This window comes from Ovis canadensis, chromosome 13 (genome assembly GCF_042477335.2).
Source record: "Ovis canadensis isolate MfBH-ARS-UI-01 breed Bighorn chromosome 13, ARS-UI_OviCan_v2, whole genome shotgun sequence".
Classification (NCBI taxonomy): domain Eukaryota; kingdom Metazoa; phylum Chordata; class Mammalia; order Artiodactyla; family Bovidae; genus Ovis; species Ovis canadensis.
Window position 1 is genome coordinate 51,152,646 of NC_091257.1, and position 22,316 is coordinate 51,174,961.

The 22,316-nt window shown below is 40.8% G+C and overlaps 1 protein-coding gene across 2 annotated transcripts in view; it reads left to right on the forward strand.

Moving 5' to 3' along the window:
- MPP7 (MAGUK p55 scaffold protein 7) overlaps nt 1-22,316 on the forward strand; it is a 230,689-nt gene that overhangs the window by 80,764 nt on the left and 127,609 nt on the right. For both annotated transcript variants that reach the window (XR_011248147.1, XM_069547756.1), the window contains exon 3: nt 17,716-17,834. Coding sequence is in view for 1 of the 2 variants with exons in the window: in XM_069547756.1 (XP_069403857.1) it covers nt 17,716-17,834 (119 nt within the window). In the remaining variant the exon portion in view is untranslated. The remainder of the gene's footprint in view (nt 1-17,715; nt 17,835-22,316) is intronic.

The following is a 22,316-nucleotide window of genomic DNA, read 5'->3' on the forward strand; positions in this document are numbered from 1 at the left end:
TTGGAACTTTAGTGGGTTTATATTGCCCTGGGAAATTGGCATGCAAGAGAAGTGACTGGTTTTTCCTTTTAGAAGAAAACTTGAGGGACGCACAGTGAGCAGTTACAAAACCAAACTGTCACCAAATTGGTTAACCCCTTGTCCTAGCCAACGAAGGTGTTTTTCTGATTGGATTCGTGCAGCCAATAATGAAACCAATGCTGATACTGCAACAGAACTAGCTTTATTAAACAGTCAAGGGATGGAGAAATGGGAACCTAGTTTGAATATCAGTTTCTCAAACCAAATGAAATTAAGACACAACATATATGGGGGCAGGAGCTCGAGGTAAAAGGGAGGGACTTGGGAAGAGAGGGAGGAATGTTCATGAGTTATTCGAGAACAGGGGTGTGGTTTGGACGCCTTTTCAATCCTTGTATGGGCTTTTCTGGTTATTGTCATGGCAACTGTCAACTGTCTTGGGCTGATGGGTGTGTCATTTAGCTAATGCATTATATTAACTGTGGCATGAGGCCCAAGGTCACTGGAAGGCAAATCTTCCACCATTTTGGGTTTAGCTGGTTCCAGCCAGTTCTTGTTCTTGTTCTTGTTTTTCTTTTTGCAGCTTCCTTCTGAAACTTCCTTCTAGGAAGAGCCGGAGTATAATTCTGGTACATCCACCTTGGTAACAAAACCAGGAAGATGGTTTTATGCTGTTAAGATGTGATTGAACAGTAATTATAAGGCTATTGAAAGCACTACAATTTAAAAAACATTTTATTTGCCCAAACTCACATTATATGTTAAACTTCTCTTTCTGGTTTAGTATACTTGAACCTCCTAAAATTTTAAATACTGTTCGAGAAGTATGTGTGAACATGTTTTAAGATAGAGGATAGACTAGCTCGAGGCTATATATTTAGCTGCTTTTTGACAAGTGAGGATTGTGGGGGAAAAAACCGCTCTTGTAAATATCGTGAAAGGGTTTTTGTGATAGCCGATATTCCTTAGACTGACTTTTTATGACATAGTTTGAATGCAAGCATGTTATTTAGGATTGCCTTCATTATGTAGGGATCTAGTGTAGTATTTGATTTCATTTTTTTCCTGGAAAGGTAATTCAGTGATGTAGGACTCATAGTAGAATGATTTCCCACTACTCACCTGGTTTGCAAGGCTACCTTTATCTTACACTCAATTCTTTATGTGCACTAGGTCTCTTTCCGGATGTTCTCTTACATTTTAGCAGCTTTAACTGGCCCCTCTTGGAGTTTTGAGGGTGGGGTTTACCCCTGGTGATTATGATTTCTGTTGCAGACAAAATTTCAAGCAGTTTAAAGAAGATAGACTGGAAGGGCGGGAAGTGTTTAGGTTAGTGGTTATCAGTTTCAAACCACCAGTTTATTTTCAGCTTAAAATAAAATGTAGTTACACTATAGATCATTCCATTTATTACTAAAATTCACTTTTGGAAGTGCTTTGTCCTCATTAGTTAGAAACTGTCTCACCTACCACATCTTTTCCCCATGGAAACAGGTTTTAAATGTTTTTGCTGACCTAGGTTTTCTTTGGAGTACAGCTATTATTCCATGATTGTGAAGCAGATTGTTCTTGGGGATGTTGTGAAGGGTTTTGCAGGAGAATCCTGGAAAAGAAAGCCATTGAAGATGATTCTGTCTCTTGAACTTGGCTCGGGACTTTCCTTTCACTTAATTGTTTGTTAATTCAGCTAACAAACTGCCAAGAGGAGATGATAAAAAGGATAGTGGCAGTTACCTGTTTAGCTGCTAAGGGTGGTCCAGGTGTATTTCTTCCATTCATCCCACTGTAGAACAGGGAGGTGTGTTAGGTGCTGAGCTCTTTCTTTATCTCTGCGGTTCTTGCAGTTGTCCTGGGAGAAATGCTTACCTCTCTTTCTGTGCAGTCCGTGAACAACCTTCTGCTTAACTCGGTTTCTCTTCTTGATGAATGCTGGTACCTTCTGGTCTGTTCATTATTTACCATTCAATACACTGAAGCTCCAGGAGTAAGATCAGAGTGAAGATGAGGTTGCCGTCCTGCAGTGCAAGTTAAAATCCAGATAGACTGTTTGACTTGGTCTCACTACATGTTATGCTAAATTTTAAATATATTACAAATAGTGAAATAGATGGAAATAAATCCTATTGTACCATTAACTGCAATGCAGTGCTTTAGCTTTTGTGGCCAATGGTTCCAGGCCAGGAGGCCCTGTAACTGGTTAAATACAGTATAAATGCATCCAGTTTTCTAGAAGACAGCTTTAGGCTGTACTTTATACGAGTTTTACAGATAATTGCCTCTTTGCTGTGGCTTCATCTTCATCTTTTGGAATCAGAGTTCCGTCACACTGGCCGGGGTGGAGGACACTGGTGCAAGACCATGGACTGCCAGTGTGTAGTTGGCTACACCTTGGACTTGACCTGAACTTAGAGACGGTGTCTAGAAATGGAAGTTATGTACAAGTGTGTGCACTTACCTCTGTTAGTTTACCCTGATTTATAGACTTTCAGGTACAGGATACCTTGTTTTATTACACTTCTTACTGATTTTACAAATTAAAGCTTTGTGGCAACCCTGCATTGTCAGATGATGGTTAGCATTTTTTAGCAATAAAATATTTGTTAATTAAGGCAAGCACATTGGGTTTTTGGACATAATGCTGTTGAACACTTAATAGGCCACAGTATAGTGAATCATAATTCTTATGTGTACTGTGAAACCAAAAAATCTGTGTGACTCACTTAATAGTGATATTTGCTGTCTTATGGTGGTCTGGAACCGAAGTGTAGTGTCTCTGAGGTAGGTTTGTAGTCCTATAAGCTGTTACTAAGCAATCTGCCACTTTATAATTATTTAAATTATTAATATTTTGCATGGTTAAAAACCCAGCCTGCCGAATGCTTTAATAAGTTATTTGCAGTTGAGAGGGAGAGAGAGTGTGAAAAAGAGAATGCCTCTGTTCAGGGTTGAATTAAAATATTTTAGTAGTATAGGTACTTTTGGAAATAAAACCTAGTTTAAATGAGAAAAATTGAGGCCTGTTATGAATGGCACCGAACAGTGCTGATTATTTTACCTTTGACAAAGTGGAAAATTTAAAGCTTGGTGTATCCCATTTTATTAATATAATAAAGTTTTATAGTGTTGTTCTGGGCGTCGATATATGTTCTTTAGTGTTTATTAGCCCATGGTTATAGTAAAACGTTTTAGTTCTATGCCTGGCTATTCTGTACAGAATGCAAATATTAAAGTGAAGGGAAAAAAATTGAATCTCTATCTGTCTCTTCCCCCAAGTCTTTTTCTATATGATTTCTAAATATTTTGGTTGTGTATGGCATCTAATATGATTGGACACAGAGAACATCTTTTTTATCATTTAACGTAGGTTAATAGCTTCCCCAGACTTGTTCTAATAATGAAGCTATGAGGGAAATGACAAGAATGGTGGTTTTAAATTTCTCTAGACTCACAGTAAATTTTTCCATCCTGATGGCAGGAATCTTGAGCATCTGGAATCTGTGAGAAGAGTGAATTGTTCATGGCGGGAAGACTGTCATCAAATTCTGAGCCATTTATTCTCTTAGGAACTACTGTCCTGTACAGAATATTATATTTTTACAGAGGCACTTTTCTGGAACTGGGGAAATATCTTCGCTTCTTCATGTATTCTGTGTTTTTGAGATGTTATTTTGAGAATTAGTGTCACATCTTATCATTAATTTCCGTTGATTTATATTATTATTTTTATATTAATCATTTATATTTGTCCAAATATAGTTTTGCAAAAGCAATAGAAAATAAACTGTCTTAAAGATTTCTTTCTGGTTTATATAGATAAATCTATGATCTATACTTTGTCATCTAATTTTTTCAGTTTTCAGAATATCTACAATATGTATTTGTGATACTTTCTACCTATATTATGGCATAGATGTAATTCTTCAAATGTTTGCTCTGGAGAGGGAAGGAAGGAGTGTGTGAAATTCTCTGTTAAGTTTTGGTGAAAACGTTTCTCAAATCAGGAGTCAAGTTTCTGATTAGCCCTGGATCATGCTGGGCGTTTACAATAAGTTTAAGTTGGTAGAAATTTCTCGTTTTCTTTTTAAAATTCTTGTATGTGTGTGTGTGTGTGTGTGTGTATGTGTTTAAAGACAGTAAAACCTTTTTCCCTGTTTAGTAGGTTTTTGACTCTGAACGAGACTCTCCTGAGTCTGTGGGCATCTGCCTCACCTGCTCTCCTTGTGTTTGGATGTAGTGTTGCTGAGGCTGGGCTTGATTGTTACGGCAGGGCAGGTAGGTGTCATTGCCTAAGACCAGCATGAGCCAGCATCTTTGATTGGGCTGCTTCCTATTAGGTCTTGCTAGTGTCTTCACGCATTGTGGATACCTACTGTAGGTATCGGAGAAGGCAATGGCAACCCACTCCAGTACTCTTGCCTGCAAAATCCCATGGACAGAGGAGCTTGGTAGGCTGCAGTCCATGGGGTCGCAAAGAGTCAGACACGACTGAGCGACTTCATTTTCATTTTTCACTTTTGTGCATTGGAGAATGAAATGGCAGCCCACTCCAGTGTTCCTGCCTGGAGAATCCCAGGGACGGCGAAGCCTGGTGGGCTGCCATCTCTGGGGTCACACAGAGTCGGACACGGCTGAAGCAACTTAGTAGCAGCAGCACTGTAACAGCTCAGTAGTTTGTTCACTTAGGTAAGATGCTCTTCTGCTTCCCAGTTTAGCGGTGTTTAGTCTGTGGGCATCTGCCTCACCTGCTCTCCATCATCAGCTCAGATGAAACACGAGGCCTGTGGGGGTCCTTCCTCCTACACACAGTTCTGTTACTCAGGTGTCCGGGAGCATGGGTTTCTGGATGGATAAATAGTCTTAGTGTCTTATCTGTACTGTACTCTGAAGATTCCTTCTTCCTCCACTAAATCACGATGCTCGATGTTCTGCCCACCCCTCCTGCCGCCTGGCAATGCTCCCACTCCACCACTGCCCCAGGGGACCCGCGGCCACTTTGACATCAGACTGTGGACATCCCATCTCCACTGCTGTGAGGTTAGTCCTTGTTGCTGCTTTGAATGGTTATCTACTCATCACTTTGATCTGGCCCCCGAGGGACTTTAAGTTGCAGTGGGATTTGTTATTTTCATTTAGACTTCAGGTTTGCAACAGCAGCCATGAACCATCTTCCCTCTAATGAGTAGTAAAATCATAGCCCCCCGCCCTTTGGCCACTTCTCTTCAGACTTTCTGAACCCCTGCACTAGGGTAGGTTAGGGGCTTCTGTTTTTTGGTTTGCCCTTGGATTACTTTTGATGTGGTCCAGATGGTGTGTCTAACGCTTCACAGTCTCCTTGATAAAAGACACTTCTCTCTTGTTTGACAAAAGTGATAACTCTGGTCAGTGTCCTCTGTTACAAAGCATTAGGCCTTTTTCTCATCTGTGCAGGAAATAAACATGTTGCCTGATTTCTTTTTTTATCCATTATTCCTGTTCCCCATCCACCACTCTGTTTTAATGATTCAGAAGAAAATTTTCACAAGAAAGATCAGTTTTGCAAAGTGGTTTGTGCCAAATGGTGAAGTCTCTTTGTGACTTTTTGGTATAAGTTCTTGACTGATGCAGTTTTCTTGACTTTTGGAGATGCTGTATTCTGTGTGAAGGATGTCTGTGTAAAGTTTCAAGTTCCAGAATCTTTTATATTTTGATAGAACTGTATCACTTTGAATGGAAGATAAAAGTCAGAGATGTTTCAGCACTTAAACTGTAAACAGAAATCCTTAAAGAGGAATTCTTGGCTTTTTTTTTTCTTTTTTCTTTTTCTTTTTTGATTGGAGTATAATTGCTTCATAATGTTGTATTAGTTTCTGCTATATTCTTGGCTTTTTTCTTATGAAAATGTTAATTATATCAAGAACTCATGGGAAAAATTGCTGAGAGACCAATTCTTAAAAGGCTGAAAGACAAGATCTGTTTTTTTTTTTTTAAAAGACAATTACTACCTCTTGAGATGGATTATGCTGCTGGCTGGTTTTGCCTCTATCTCTGCATGCAGCCGGGTTCCCTGAGGCTTAGTTTCGCCAAAAGGAGGACGATATGAGTGATTTTATGACAAAGCTGATCCAGTATCTGATGAGCCATTTTCCACTGTCCTCTCAAGAGGCAATGACCCCAAGATCCAGAGTGATTGAATAATTTGAATGAACATCTGTTGTCAGGTCTGCTCTGAGTCATTTGTTTTTGCGAGGCCATTCCGGCGTGGTGTGGCTCTTCATCTCTAGAGTGTTTCCTTGTATGTCTGACCTTGGCAGGGCGGACGAAGAGAGGAGGATATATAATTATCTCAGTGAAGGGATTACTAGTATTCTTCTGTAGTCACATGAAGCGTGTTAAGATGAGTCCAATTATTCAACCTGTTTAGGCTGAATGATGAATGATGGGCTCCCAGGAGCTTCAGTCTGGATTTTGAATTAAGCTTGTAAGTCGACATACATACATAAGCCATTGTCATGAGAACTTTGTCAATGATTACATGACTTTGATATAATCAAAATTATAGTTATTGCCACTTCTTGCAAGTGATTGTTGCATGATGCTTATCGAGAAAGCTTTAAGCTATTTTAAAGCTGGGACTGTTTGGCGTTTTTCTTCTTCACTTGTATAGCTGTCTAGACTGACCCACCTCAGGGATCAGATCACTTTTTTCATTTCTCTTCTCTCTAGTTCACGCTTTACCCAGTACGTGGGGTCCATCACTGCCTGTCTTTATTGCCTGTTGTGAAAAGCTGTCCAGCAGTATAACCTCACATTTTCTCCTCTGTGATGCCTTGGCATATACATACATTTTAACATTTAATTTGGAATTTATTTTAAACATGCTTATGAGGCTATACAGTGAAATGAGGCATCATTCTGAGCTTTACGAATAGCTCATTTAATCATTATTATGACCCTAGTCAGGCTAGTATAACTGTGCCTTTATACAGTTTAAAAACTGGATGCACAGAGATGTGAACCAATTAACAGCTGCAGTGTTGGGACTTGTATTTATGTTACTTGGCTGCAGAGTCTAAGCATCTTCCCCAGGGCCTTTGTCTGTGCATTTCTTTTCCCTATAGGGTTTTTCTGCCTCCTACTTCATCATCCCCAGTTGATGTCTGTTCTTTGACCATCTCAGCACAAGCTTTGTTTTCCTGAGGAAGCTCTGCCTGAGCTTGTTCAAGTCCCACTCTTACACTGTCGTGGTTTACACCCCCTCCCTTGCAGCAGTTCACAGTTACAGCTTCACCTGTGTATGCACAATGCATGATGCCTGTCTCCACTGGCACACTGCGGCATGACTGTCTTTGCTTCCCTTTCTCTCCCTCCCCCTGTATTCCCATCCCTAAACACTTGGGTCCATGGTGAGCACTCCATATTTGCAGAATAAAGGCTGGAAAGGACCTGGAGGAATTTTGAAATACAGAGGAATTCAGGAGTTTGCCAGCTCCCTTTCACACATTCGAGACGTTGTCCATTTGTTATGTTAAGCCTGTTCCTGAAACTCTGAGGTCAGACAGTTACCGTGCTTGTTTTGTCTTCCAGATAATCTTGCGTCCTGCGGGAGGGGACTATGACAGCAGTAGCGATCTCCAGGAAGTTAATTATTTAGTGAGCTGGTGTAAGATATCTGGAAACAGTTATACTTTCAGGGGATAGCCAGTAGCAGCGGTCCACTGTGGCTAGAACAGAATTGGGGAGTGAGGCATGAAACTTTTAAAATTGTAAAAATGATGTCTATTTTGTATAAAATCAAACAATGCAAAAATATGTGTGTGTATATATGTGTCGTATATATATGCACAGCAAATATGAAGTATACACACATATAGTAAAATGTAAGTAATTATTTCCTGTTCCTTTTAGTTTCTCTTCCTGGATTAAATGCTGATAGAGTTGGATATAGATTTAGGCTCCCTGGAAGTGGGATGAATGAGGGAATGAACGAGCCAGATCAAAGGGAATGCACGTAGGCTTAAAATCCTCATATTGCCAGTAAACTACCAATTTATGATTTCCCTGCTTTATTCATCTTTCCATTCTCTCAGGTGACTCTTTCCAACCTTTTCTTTGTCACACAGACTTTTGATCCTGTGTCCTCACTCCCCATGGGCAACCGCGTTTCATAGTTTACTGAAAATACTGCTACGATCCATCCTGAGGGAGTCACTGCAGGTCCCCCCACCCCGCCCCAATATCTGCCTCCCTCCTGGGAGCCCTGGGTGCCCTGTCCACATGTGCACTGACCCTGTTCCTCTCACCTCTTGAGAGGGGGCCACCAGCAATGCCCCCGTGGTCAGCATTTCCCCTGCAGTAGATCAAAGCCCTTAGAGCACATATGGTCTATTTTTTTTTCATCTTAAAAAACCTTCTTGATCCCCCCACCCCTGCAGACATTGATTCTCTTTTGTACCAACCCTCCTGCTAAGAGCAGTCAATATTTGCTCTTGCCAGTGTGTCACCTGTTATTGTTAATGCCCTTCAGCCATCGCCAGTCCAGGCAGCTGGACCTCTCGGGCAGTTCCCCCTGCCCTGACTGTGGCCTCTCCTGCCTCAGGTCGGTCATCCTTCCCGCCACACTGGGCCACCAGGACAGCACATGTCTGTGCCCCTCCTCCTCATGTCAAGTGTGTTATCTTAAGCCTGTCTGTGAAACTCTGAGGTCAGACAGTGGAGACCCCAGGACTCAGTCCTTGGCTCCTCTTTCTGCTGTGTCCACGCTCACACCTGCGGGGTCTCATCCAGGCTCTTGAGTTTAAATACCACCCCCCTGCCCAGGGCTCCTACGTGTATGTCTTCAGCTCAGGCCTCTCTGCTGAGCTCCTGACCCCTCCCTCCAGCCGCCCACTGCGTCTCCCCCAGGACATTCAGTCCACGTCTTCAGCTCATTGGGTCTGAAAGTGAGCTTCTTGTCTCCCTTGGCAGCAGCTTCAGTGTTGGCGATCACGTTTGTTTCTTTTTTTTTCCTTCTCCTATCCCACCTTCAGTCAGACAGAAATTCGTTGTTGGCTCTTCCCTCAGAATCTGTCCAGAATCCCCATGCTCCTTATACCTCCCTCTGGCTACTGCCTGGGTGCCGGTCCTCTTTCGTCTGGGTCACTCTCAGACCCTCTGACTCGTTCTCGGCCTCTGTGCCCCCCTTCCCCCGCTTCTCAATGTAGCAGCTGGAGCAATGCTCTTACAATGTCACTCAAATCATGTTACTCCTTTGCTCAAAAACCCAGCAATGGCAGTGTCCCTATGAAGTAAAAGTTAAGTTCTTTGCAGTGTCTGTCCTACAAGGCCCTGCGAGACCTGGTCCCTGTTTCCTCTCTGACATCAACTCGCTCCCCCTTCTCTCCCTCTGCCTGTCACAGTGGGCGCCTTGCTCTCCTCCGATGCGCCAGGCTTAGAGGCTGGGTTTTCTGTGTCGTCTGGTCCCTCTCCCTGAGTGCTTGTCCTTCAGATGCCCACCAACTCTGTCACCTTCTTCCTGTCTCTGACCACCAGAGTGTGTTCCCTGACTACCTCCTCTGTCCCTCTCCGTGCTGGTGGCCCAGCCCTGAATCTGCGTACACAGCTTGGGTTTCTTTTTTCTATCAATATCTGTCACCTTCTTACATACTGTCTAATTTGCTTACTTGTGTTTATTATTTGCCTTCCCCCTAGAATGTTATCTGGGCTTCCCAGGTGCTGCAGTGGTAAAGAATCCACCTGCCAGTGCAGGAGACTCAAGAGATGCGAGTTTGATCCCTGGGTCGGGAAGTTCTCCTGGAGTGGGAAATGGCAACCCGCTCCAATATCCTTGCCTGGAGAATTCCATGGACAGAGGAGCTTAGGGTGCTACAGTCCATGGGGTCACAAAGAGTTGGACACGACTGAGTGACTGTCACACACATGAAATGTTACCTAGGGCTCTTTGCTGATCTATCCACCTTGAATAGCATCTGGCCCGGAGACTGTACAGTGGTCAGTGGATGCTGATTGAATGAATGAGTGTACCTCCCACCAAGTGACTGCTGGGCGTCTGCTCTCATGCCCTGTGCTTAGTCACTCAGTCGTGTCTGACTCTGTGACCCTATGGACTGTATTCCACTAGGCTCCTCTGTCCATGGGATTCTCCAGCAAGAATACTGGAGTGAGTGGCCATGCCCTCCTCCAGGGGATCTCCCCAACCCAGGGACTGAACCCAGGTCTCCCGCATTGCCAGTGGATTCTTGACTGTCTGAGCCACCAGGGAAACCACTCTCATGCCCTAAGAATGGGTATTTGCGAACTTAATTATCTCCTAAATTGATAAAAGAAAAATGATATGCTTTAACTTAAAAGAATTTGTTTATTGGCTGTACTGGATCTTCGTTGCTGCGTGCCGGCTTTTCTTTAGGTGCGGCAGGTGGGGGCTTCTCGTTGCGTGTGGCTCCTCCTGTTGCAGACACGGGCTTCGGGTACACAAGCTTCAGTAGTGGTGGGACATTGGCTTAGTTGCTCCACGACATGTGGAAGCCTCCCAGACCAGGGATTGAACTCGTGTCCCCTGTGTTGGCAGGTGGATTCTTAACCAATGGGCCACCAGTGAAATCCTGCTTTGACTTACAAGAATCGTATTATTTCTTAGATTGAACATTACTTTATATACTGATTTTGAGGGGCATCAATTTTTTCTGCCACCATTTGACTATTGCCCATTTTTCTCTTTTACTCATCTTTTACTCATCTTTTATTATTCTTGATATCAATCACTTGCTTGTTGGAGATAATTTTTGGCCGTTTCTCTGTAAACTTCCTTGGGTTTTTTGATGCATGAAAATTTTGTCACGAATTCTACCATAATTTTTTTTTTTTGATTTCTAGGTTCTTTGTTTTCTAAGACAAACATTTAACTCCAAGATGATAAAAATACTCTTTGAGATTGTCCTCTAGATTATATTTGAAATATTTGATCCATTTGTAATTTGAGTGTCCAGTTAGGCATTTAACTTTTCTTTTGAGGGATCTCTTGAAGGTTTTTGAGTAGAAGGTTTGTGTGATGGGTTATTCTGGGAGACATAGTTTAAGTCCTGACTGCCACTTACTGGCTAAGTGTATGTCCTCCTGTAAAATGGAGACAGGAATAGGACCCGCTGATGGAGAGCATGAAGTGAGGTGGCCTGTAAAGCACTTTACCATAGCTCATACCGCAGTATTAGGTATGGTTAATACTACTGGGAACTGCTTCTGGTAGTAATTTTTACTAAGTATTATTTTGGGAAGCTTTAGGGGTTGGTGGTGGGAAGGATAGATTAAGGAGGGTGAGACAAAAGAAACAGATGTAATTTTTAGCAGCTAGTTTTATTCGGTGGGCTTCCCAGGTGGCTCAGCTGGTAAAGAATTGGCCTGCAGTGCAGGAGACCTGGGTTCGATCCCTGTGTGGGAAGATTCTGTGGAGGAGGGCATGACAACCCACTCCAGTATTCTTGCCTGGAGAATCCCCATGAACAGAGGAGCCTGATGGGCTACAGTCCATGGGGTTGCAAAGAGACACGACTGAGCACAGCAAAGCACAGTTTTAGGCAGGGTGAGAATCACTCAGGGTCTGACCATGATTATAGCAAACTTTATGCAGAGTTAGAATTACTATCATATATTTTAGTAAATGGGTAAATCTTACAAAGTAATGAAATTTTAATGTAAGGATGACACTTTATCATTTTCTTCTGGTTAATGTATTATGACTTCGGGCGAATTGTTTATTCAGCATGATTGGGTCAGTGTTATCTGCCTTTCACAATCCTTAAAATCTCCTGCTTCTGACTTACATACAAGATCCTGATAGAAAGCTTTATAATACTACTCTTATCTAAATATTGCAAAAAAAAAAAAAAAAGACAACTTACTTGAAGTTGCAAAAGCACCAAAGTATTTACACATGAGTGCTCAGTTGTGTCCAACTCTTTGTGACCCCATGGACTGTAGCCCACCAGACTCCTATCCATGGTATTTTCCAGGCAACAATGCTGGAATGATTGCCATTTGCTCCTCTGGGGCATCTTCCTGACCCAGGGATTGAACTCCGTCTCTTGTGTCTCCTGCATTGGCAGGCAGATTCTTTACCACTGTGCCACCTGAGAAACTAGTGGTTAAGAGTCCACAGTTTTTATATCTGTATGTAAAACAGTGAGCCTTTCCAGGTGGTGCTAGTGGCGAAGAATCTGCCTGCTGATGCAGAAAATGCAAGTGGCATGGGTTTGATCCCTGGGTTGGGAAGATCCCCTGGAGTAGGAAATGACACCATACTGCAGCATTGCTGCCTGGGAAATTCGATGGGCAGAGGAGCCCAACAGGCTACAGTCCATGGGGCCACAAAAACACTACAGCTGACCCTGTCATTTGTTTTGCCAGGCTTCAGAAGGCATCAAGATCATACTCTGAGCATAGATTGTTGAGAGAGAACAAGCATGTACAGTGGACCCTTGAACAACATGGACCTGAACCGTGCAGGTCTACTTATATGCAGGGTTTTTCAATAAATATGGTACTGCGTAGTCACCATGAAGTTGAATCTGTTCTTGTGGACGGCAGATGTAGAGGGCAACTGTGGTGCTTGATCTTCTGTGGGTCTCCTGGATACCAAGGGACGACTGTGAGTGGTTTTTTTTTTTTTTTTGATTCATCTTTAAAAAAAATGACAAGTGTTTCACCCTGCAGTGCAGCAAAGCTCAGAGAAGTCAGCACATGTAGCTCCAATCAGGTATCTAAGTCAATGATGTGGTGGTCCACACGTGTGTTGGCTTAATGAACTTCCTGGTGGAATGGGCAGTTTATACTGTATAGAAAGCATTCTCTGTAGGATGTTATTCTTCATGACATCAGACGGCCAGCATTTGTCATCTCACCTTCTTCTGGAAAGGGGAGAAGATGTTACTACTGAACTTGTAGATAACAGGCTTCAGTACCAACTCAGAGATCTTTCGAGCATCTTTGCATCTCTCTGCAATTGGCTCCTATTACTGTGAATACCTTCCTTACCCCAGTAGACTTACCCTCCTGGGCTTTTCTTCCTTTTGGGCCCCAGCCCATGGCCTGCCAGCTTCATTCAGACCCCACTGATGGCTCTCTGCTTAAAATTGCTGTAATAATTATTATATATATATTAATCAGGTGACCCTGAACCTATTTTAGTTTTGCTGTTATTGATTTCTTTTTCTCAGCATATAAAATGCACTAATTTAAAAGTATCTTTTTTTCTGTTGGAATATTTTTATGAAATAAGTTTATTGAAACCCTTCACAGGCATCCTGGACAGTGTCCTGTGTTGTATGTGCCCAAATATAAGGTGAGTTTTTTCCCTCCATAAAATGATCTCTTAGAGAAGAGAGAGCTGGCTTATAATCAGGTCCATACAAAATCTCTCACAGGGAACTTTCTCTGTTTATTCCCGTGCACAAAAGTGTGTGGAATGGGGAAACTGAAAGTATTCACATATAATGAAATTCATAATTTTAGAAATTATTGAGAGTTCCTTTGACATATTTTTTTTTAAAGGAGACGAAGTTTAGACTAGATTTAATTATCCCTTGAAGAAGGGTTAAAAACCTCACATTTGCAATTGATAGAATTTTAAAAAGTAGGTAAGTAGGTTTGTTGATGAAAAACCAATCAGCTTTACCCAGATTCTCAGTGATGGCATCTCATATATTCAAAACGGTGTTGCATCTCAAGTGACCTGGAAGTTCAAACAATCTATTCTAATTCTCAAGTGGCACTTGTGATGAGGAAGAATCTCACTCTGAAGAATTCAAATGGTTGTGTGAAATGTGCAAATGGGGCGAAAACACTATCTACATTAATGTATTTTTCTTCATAGGTAATTCACAGTTAAGAGTTTCTAACTAAATTGCAATTTAAATGCTAGAGGCGGTCATGAACATCTTAGTAACATCACTGACATTTGTTTGTGTCGTCAACTGCCTGAGTATCTATTTATTTTGCTTGGAAGAGAAAAATGTTTCAGATCTTAATTGGGCAAATAGGAGATCATTATATTTGGGATTGAAAGATGCTTGCTCATATATGGACTGCATTCTGTGTCATCCAAGGTTGTGAGCTCTCTGGGGAGAGATAGCATTACATTATGGACTTAGTTCTGTGCCCGGGGCTCTGACTCTGAGAACTCATAACATGCTGATTCTTGGGAATGGAGCCTTCATGGCCCCAACTCAGGTGTTCTTCCTGCCTAAAGGTTTCTTGATGTCTTCCTCCCCCTGGAGGAACTGACCACTTCCCCTGCCTCTGCCCCACAGTCTAACCTGGTCCTGCACATAACTTTGTTGTAAACACCTGTGGACAAGAAATCACGTCCGATTTGTCTTAGACCTTCAGAGCTGTGGATGCTCTGGGTTCATGGGTGCCTAGATGTTTATGGAAATGAGCTTGGATGACTACAGCAGAGCACAGGTTGACTTTCATGGCCCCAGGTCTTGTTCAGGGAACAGGTGGATTTAGGAAAAAGTTTTAAAGACACACATTGCTTTCTCAACTCTTATTCTGGCTCTCTGAATTTCAAGGACCATTGTATTTCATAGTGTTCTTCATGATTGGGACTCAAGGAACTGAGCATAGGACTCCTTTAAAGCACATGTAAGTACACAGACCTAGTTTTAGACGTGGACTTGAGGTGTTTGCTGGGGCTGGGTCACTGGTTTGAGTGGCAGTGCTTGTCCTTGTTGCCTGCATTGATGATGCTTGCAGCTAGCAATGCTCTTGGCTGGCAGCTCTTTTTACCATCTTTTGAATTTCTGATTGGCATGGTCCTGTCTCTCTGGCTTTGTTTTGTGGTACAAGGTATGGATACCAGGGGCTTCCCTGGTGGCTCAGCTGGTAAAGAATCTGTCTACAATGCAGGAGACCCTGGTTCAATCCCTGGGTCGGGAAGATCCCCTGGAGAAGGGATAGGATAGTCACTCTAGTATTCTTGGGCTTCCCTGATGCCTCAGACATTAAATAATCTGCTTGCAATACGGGAGACCTGGCTTTGATCCTTGAGTTGGGAAGATCTCCTGGAGGAGGGCATAGCCACCCACTCTAGTATTCTTGCCTGGAAAGTCCCCATGGATAGAGGTGCCTGTTGGGCTACAATCCATGGGGTTGCAAGGAGTCAGACGTGGCTGAGTGACTAGGCACAGCATACGAGATTGGGGAGATGAAGAGAAGTGAGTGTTGTTGCGCTCTACTGGACCATGCAAGTTAGGATTGCATGGAGCTAGAGAAGCACAGAAAACTCAGGCTTCTGTGCTTTGACTAACAAAGAAATTGTTATTATTTTAAAAATTGAGCCTAACATGGATTATTCCCACAAAAAGCTAAGGCGTATGTAGGCAAGGTGAACAGTTTCCATGTATAGAAGACCAGAGTGGTTTCATTTCTGAGTACGGTGTTTTGTCCGGTTGGCACCTATCGCTAAGCTGGGTGTCTAGTTAGAAGCGTTGCACTGAGATTTTCCTTGTTAGGAAACAAACTGAGGAAAGATGGATATTGTTATTTTTAATCAATGCCTGTGAATTGTGAATTGTTCGCTGAATCCTTACAGCAACTGTATTTACCACAACTTCTTCTTTTGTTTCAGTTTTATTTTGAGATAATTATAGAGTCACATGTTGCAGGAAATAACATAGAGAAATCCTGTGTACTTTCACCAGTTCCCCTGCGGGCACATTATTTGTGACTGTGGTGGTGTGTCACAGCTGGGAGAGCGTCATCCACACCAGTGGTTCACCTTTGTCAATTTCCCTGGTTTTACATGTGCTTATGCGTGTCTGTGTGTGTGTGTATTTATTTAGTTCTGTGAAGTTTTACCACATATGTAGATTATCATTTCTTTTTCAACACGTGAGGGTAACAAGGTTTATATAAATTATGTGAAATGCTTAAAGTGGAGACCTGGGGTTTGCATCTAGGACTGTTCGATCCAGATTTTTGCTTTTTTAGTAATAATAATGATGGATAACAGTCGTAATCGGTAATACAATGGCTGAAACTTGCATTACATGTGAAACATCAAGTATTTACCATGTGCCAGGACTGTTAAAGTGTATGAACTCATTGAATCCCCCCAAGAGCTGTACCATATAAATTATATCACAGTTGAATTTGTATCATACAGCTCTAATCATATTACTAAGGAATAGGTAATCATTTTTACTACTCCTGAAATCGGTAATAGAATAGTGAAATTCTACCTTCTTTTTACATAATTTCATAGTTTGAACCTCTGACCTTAAATGCTGATCTTGGTGGTTGTGTGTGTGTATGTATTTGTATAAACTGAGATCTGTACATTGACTTAGGTTGAGATACCTTAAGAATATTTTTACTGAATTGTAAATAAGTGCTAGTTTAGGAAGGGTGCCAGGTTTTTATGGGAACAAATATAAACCACCAATACTTAAGAATGTAATTGGGAGAAGGTTTTATTTATTTACTTTTCCCTAGAGTATTTTAGATCTTTGTGGCCAAATATAGTCCCAGGAATGTTTCAATTTAATTGAATCTCAAGTTACATGTCTCACTTCCAAAGTGGTACCGAATGCATTTGGTTGTGAGTTAATCACGTTATCAGAATATTATAACGCTTTAGGAAGATAACAGCTACACTGATCAGAAGGCCATAATTTACGAATCTTTGCTGGTGGAATATCTTGTAAAGCTGTCTCTCTGATGAACAGCAGCACTTATTCAGACCAGAAATAACAACAGTCCCATGTGCTAGTAAATCCCAGGAGGTCTCGGTGTTTTTGTAGACAGCAGACAGAAATAAAAGGAATTTTGTCCTTTTTACCTCATGTAATCCTGCTGGAAAATGAAACATGTGCTCTGAGTTGATACTGACTTCTGCCAGGTCACCTCCCTGAAGAGTCCGGGCAAGCACTGTTGCAACAGTTCTTGGACAGGAATCTGCCGGCCCCTGAACGCGATGGATGGTCTGCACAGCCTGCTCCCGGGACACTGTGCTACTGTCTGCTCGAGGGAGCTTCCAGCGAGAACATGCGTGACCTGCATCTGTTGCCTTGACTCTTCTCAAGGGCATCACATACCCTCAAATTAGAGTTGCATTTAGGCTGAGTGCTGCAGAGTTTGTTGTTGTTAAAAAAAAATAGGGTGGCTACAAACAATGCCACACCAAGTACGGTTTCTTCTGGCTTACTTTTTAGAACTTGACTTTGGACGTTCGATAATGCAAATGTTTTTGAAGCTATATATTATTAGGAACCGTTTGGAAACCACAAAACCTTTTTAATGGACCATGCTATCAATTTTCTGCTCTTCTAAAGAAGTTTTTCCTATTCATGACTCACTTCACTCTTTGGCTAACGTCGAGGGAAATGTAATAACGATTAACGGAAGGAATGTATGCGTTTTCTTCTTTTCGATTTTTTTTTTTTGAAAGCTTGTACATATTTTTTTTGTTTCGGGTTATGTAAACTTGGAGGGCTGTAAAATGTTGACCACCACAGAAGGTAAAAACAGGCCTGCTGTACATATATCTTTAGAATTTAAAAATCCAAAAGCTTCCTTTGTTTCTTTGGAGAAGAGTTTTGCTTGATGGCCCAGAATACAGATCCAGTAAAAACGACATGTTCCAGCCGTCAATTACACACACCTTAAGCGAAATTAATGAGATCACTCTGAGATTACACTTTGTGTTTTATTTTCGTTTTATAGGTCTGTATGAGCTGTTGGTGGCTCTGCCAGCCCAGCTGCAGCCACATGTGGACAGCCAGGAAGACCTGACCTTCCTCTGGGATGTGTTTGGTGAAAAAAGCCTGCATTCACTAGTCAAGGTAAACCATGCTGATGTCAGATTTTTCTTTGCGGAAAAACATATGGAAAAATATTTTGAGCGCCATCCAGTAAACCAGAGATCAAATTATTGCCCTCCAAAAACAAAACAGCCTTGTTCCATTTCACTGACAGGCGTGGAAGTTGTTAAAAAAGATTCTACCAAAAATACATAGATGATTTCACTTAATGGTGGCAACCTGGCTGTGCATACTAATAGAGCAAGCCTGTGCCTGCCCTTGTTTAGAAAAAGAATGTGAAATAGTCGCAAGAAGGTTTAGACTCCTCATGGTCAACATTCATGAGCTGGAGTTTAACTTAAATAAATAAATGTTCGCAGCAAAAATTAGAAGGAATATATTTTCTGAGGTTAAGGATGGCAGCTGTTCAGTAGCCACATTAATTTAAAATAATTTCCTCTAACAAAGTCAAATGAAATTCTAGCAAGCTGTTTCTCTTCTTGGCCCAGCGCCACTGACATGGTATTTTGTGTATAAATACACTGACACTAAATAGGAATAAAAAACAGTGTTTGGAGACCAGTTTTGCCAAGCGTCATACCCTGGAAATGATCAACCACCAGAAATCAGATCTTGCCACACAGCAGTGCTGGGAGTGATCAGGAGTCTTAAAATAGTAAAACGAGAACAAGGAACTTACTGGAAAATATGCCACTCTTGCTTCTGGAAATATGAATTGCATTTTCTCCCATTTAACTCAAGCTGAAAGGAATTTAAAGTCTTACGGAGTCTGCAGGAGATAGAAACTTATGCTTCAACAGTGTCTGATCCTATACTTAATTCAGCTCCATCTGTTATGGTTGTCTGTTGTGATAAGAGGCTTTTTAACTGATGTATAGTATTTGGAAATGAGGCACCATTGTTTCACAGGACAGGACAATTCTTACTGTATTTTTTTTGGTCAAATTTGCTGAAATTTGTGTGCTTTAAGTCTAGCAATTCTCAAGAGATTAGTGTTGATCTGTGGCATTTTCCTAGCTTTACATTTAAAGAATGCTTTATTGTGTGTGTTGTTTTAATATTTTTTCTTTTTAGTTTTTGTATTATTGCCAAGATATCTTTGTATTCTAAATAATTTTAGATAGTTTAGTTACTCTCTTGGGATGTATTAGAAATGGTCTTGGGCTAATAATTGGTAAAGTTTATGACTTAGTGAAGCAATCATGAAAATACTCCTGTATTAAATGTTTGGAAGTTGGATAGTTATGGATTGTTTAGATTGATCTTGATAGAAGGAATAAAATACATTTCAAATAGCACCATCACTTCTTAATCAGTAAACAAATATGCCCCCCAAACAATGGATGTGTATGTTTGTATTTATTTATATTGTGGCTACTATCTCAGTTTCCTTGCTTATAAATGGAAATTATATTATCTATTGACAAGATTTTTAAAATTAAACTTTTTAGTTTGTATTGGAGAATAGCCGATTAATAATGTTGTGATAGTTTCAGGTGGACAGCAAAGGGACTCAGCCATATATATGCGTGTATCCATTCTCCCCCAAACTCCCCTCCTGCCAGGCTCCCATATAATATTGACAGAATTCCCTCTGCTACACAGTAGGACCTGCTTGATTATCCATTTAAAATGTATCAGTATGTACATGTCCTTCCCAAACTCTTGAACCATCCCTCCCCCCATCCTCCTGCCCCCTGCAACCATAACTTTGTTCTCTAAGTCTGTGAGTCTGTATCTGTTTGACAAGGTTGTTTATTGACAGAGAGTTTCCAATAAAATAGTGAAGCTCTTAGTTCTTTTGGTAGTTATATAGGTTAGGTGAATAAATTATTAAGAAGAAGTTTAATTATCATAGCATGTGAAGGACCAAAAAGAATTGGCAGAGATGGTTGTTATTTTTAATATTAAAAGAATAAAACTAATGTGTAAAAAATTCTTAGTTACACTAGCTGTTGAGTTTTCAGCACAAGTTGTTATTCAAAGTATGTGTCCATAATTAAGTGGCTAGGAAGCATACTGTTACCAATATCTGGTTTATAAAAACAGTGTAGCAAATAAATGGATGTTGCTAGTCTTTAAATAGCATAGTAACATTTGCTCTATTCCAAATGTTTTTCAGTAATTGCCATAAAATGTATTTTAAAATTTAGTTTTATTATGTAATTCTAGTATGTTCTCAGTTTCTTACTAGATGCTGCCCCCCCTCCTTTTCTCATGCGCAGACTCAAGGTGTCCTTTGACTGACCCATTATGTTAGTTTTCAAGTAGGAAAACCTAGGATGCCTCCAGAAGGCAGGTCTCACGGGATCAGGAGCGTAGTTTAAACAGCTGGAACAATCTGCTTACCCGTCTTCCAAGAGCCTCCACTGCAGGGTGGAGGAGAGCAGGCTTCTGCTTCTATACATAAATCTCACTAGAGCAAAAGGAATTTGTTTGAAAGGATTCATTTTGTGTGCTTTGATGTTATGCTCTTTTGCCTGCAGTTAACGCTGTTGGTACATGATTTAGAACTGGGTGAACGGAAAACTTGATTTTATTCGAGCCCCCAATCTTCACAGTTCTCATCTTTTGATTAAAAAAAGAAAGTGGTTGTTAAATTGCCTCGCAGTTTTAAATGCAGACAACTTGCTGATCTGATGTAAAATACACTTAAGAAGAGGCGGTTTGGTGCTGGGGTCTGCAGCAGGTATGGCATGCCACCTTAAGATCTTGGAGCTCCACTCTGAGGGGAATACTGTAGGTTGTGAGTTGTCATTGGAAGAGAACCATGATGATCCTATACTGTAACTGAAGATTTTTTTAAAAGAAAAATTTCTAAATAGAAAAGTTGAATAATAAAAACCATGAATGTGAGATTCCAAGGAGGAGTTAAGTCTAAATCAGAAGAAAGTTGATATCGGGACTTGCCTGGCAGTCCAGTGGTTGAGACTCTGCTTTCAATGCAGGGGGTGCGGGTTCAATTCCTGGTCAGGAACCTAAGATTCAACATACTGTGTGGTATGGCCAAGAAATAAATAAATAAATAAAGAAGATAGATGGTACCTATTGAAGACCTTGGAAATATTATATATAAGAATGGAAATATCCTATCTAATGTGAGAGCAGACAAGGACATCAGTTTCCACATTATCTAGTGAACGTGATGGACGCACAGAGCCACATTTTGGAACTGTGTTTTTGCAAGTTTATAGACCCATGAAGCATGTTGTTTGTGCCCAAATCTCATTTCCAAATCTTATCTCCTATCCTTGTGGTTTTTCCTTTTGAAATTCCTTGACTTACTTTAAATTTTATATTATTCAGTTACATTGTGTGTATTTTTATAATCAGGATTAAGTTCATTTTAAGCCAACAAAATGTGGCTTAAAGACTTACTTAACTATTAATTTTTAAAAAGATCGGTAGTTCTCTTTCTTCAAGAAATTTTTGTTCTTATTTCACAATTGTGTTGGATTTCTAGGATAAGAATATAAAAGTTTTAGTACCTTTTAAATAGCTGCCTATGTTTTTTTTTTCCCCTTGCCTTTTCAAATAGTTGCATATTTGTATGGGGCAGGAGAAAAAAAGGTAGCAATCTGAATTTTATTCTTTTGGAGATTCTGAAGTATTTCAACAAAACACAACTATTATTTCCAAGGAAAATTTCCTGTTATGATTGCATTGTTGTGTATATTTTTTGTGATTTCAGTCTTAAAGGAGTCATAGTAAAACTCAACCAGACCCTGATAACATTTAGTTACATAGTTTTAATTTCTGACGCTTGACTGTTTTGTTCATGCTGTCTTTGTTGAGGTCTCACTCTGTGCCAGACAGTATGTAGGACACCAGGGATAAGCTTTCTAATAGAGCAGGTTTAGCCCCTTGTTTTATAGGGTCTTCAGCCCCCCAGAGGACATGGTGATGCACATTCCACGGTGGCCCACGGTCTCAGCTTTTTGATATGCAGAAGGGGCATCCCTCAATGCTGGCCTCAGAGAGGCGCTGGAGGAGGAACTGGTATTTTCAGCTAAAACTGCATGTTGAAGAAATCGTCTCTATTCTGAGTTTGTTGAGTGGTTTGTTTTTTTTTTTAAATCATAAATGGATGTTGGATTTTTTTTTTCAAATGATTCTTTCACATCTACTGTTTTGATCATATAGACTTTCTTTATCCTGTTGCTATGACGGATTACTTTATTCCTTCTGAATATTGAACCAGACTTTGCATTCCTGGGAAAAAGCCCACTTGGTTTTGGTATATAGTTCATGTTACCCTTGGTTGGATTTGATTTGCTAATGTTTTGCTGAGGATTTTTACATCTCTGTTCATAAGAGATACTAGTCTGTAGTTTTCCTTTCTTGTAATGTCTTTATCTGGTTTTGGTAATGCTTGGCGTATAGTTAGGAAGTATACTCTCTGCTTCTATTTTTTTACTGGAAGAGTTTGTAGAATATTGGTAGGATTTTTCCCGTAAATTCACCATTGAAACCATCTGGGCCTAGTGCTAGCTGTTTGGGAAG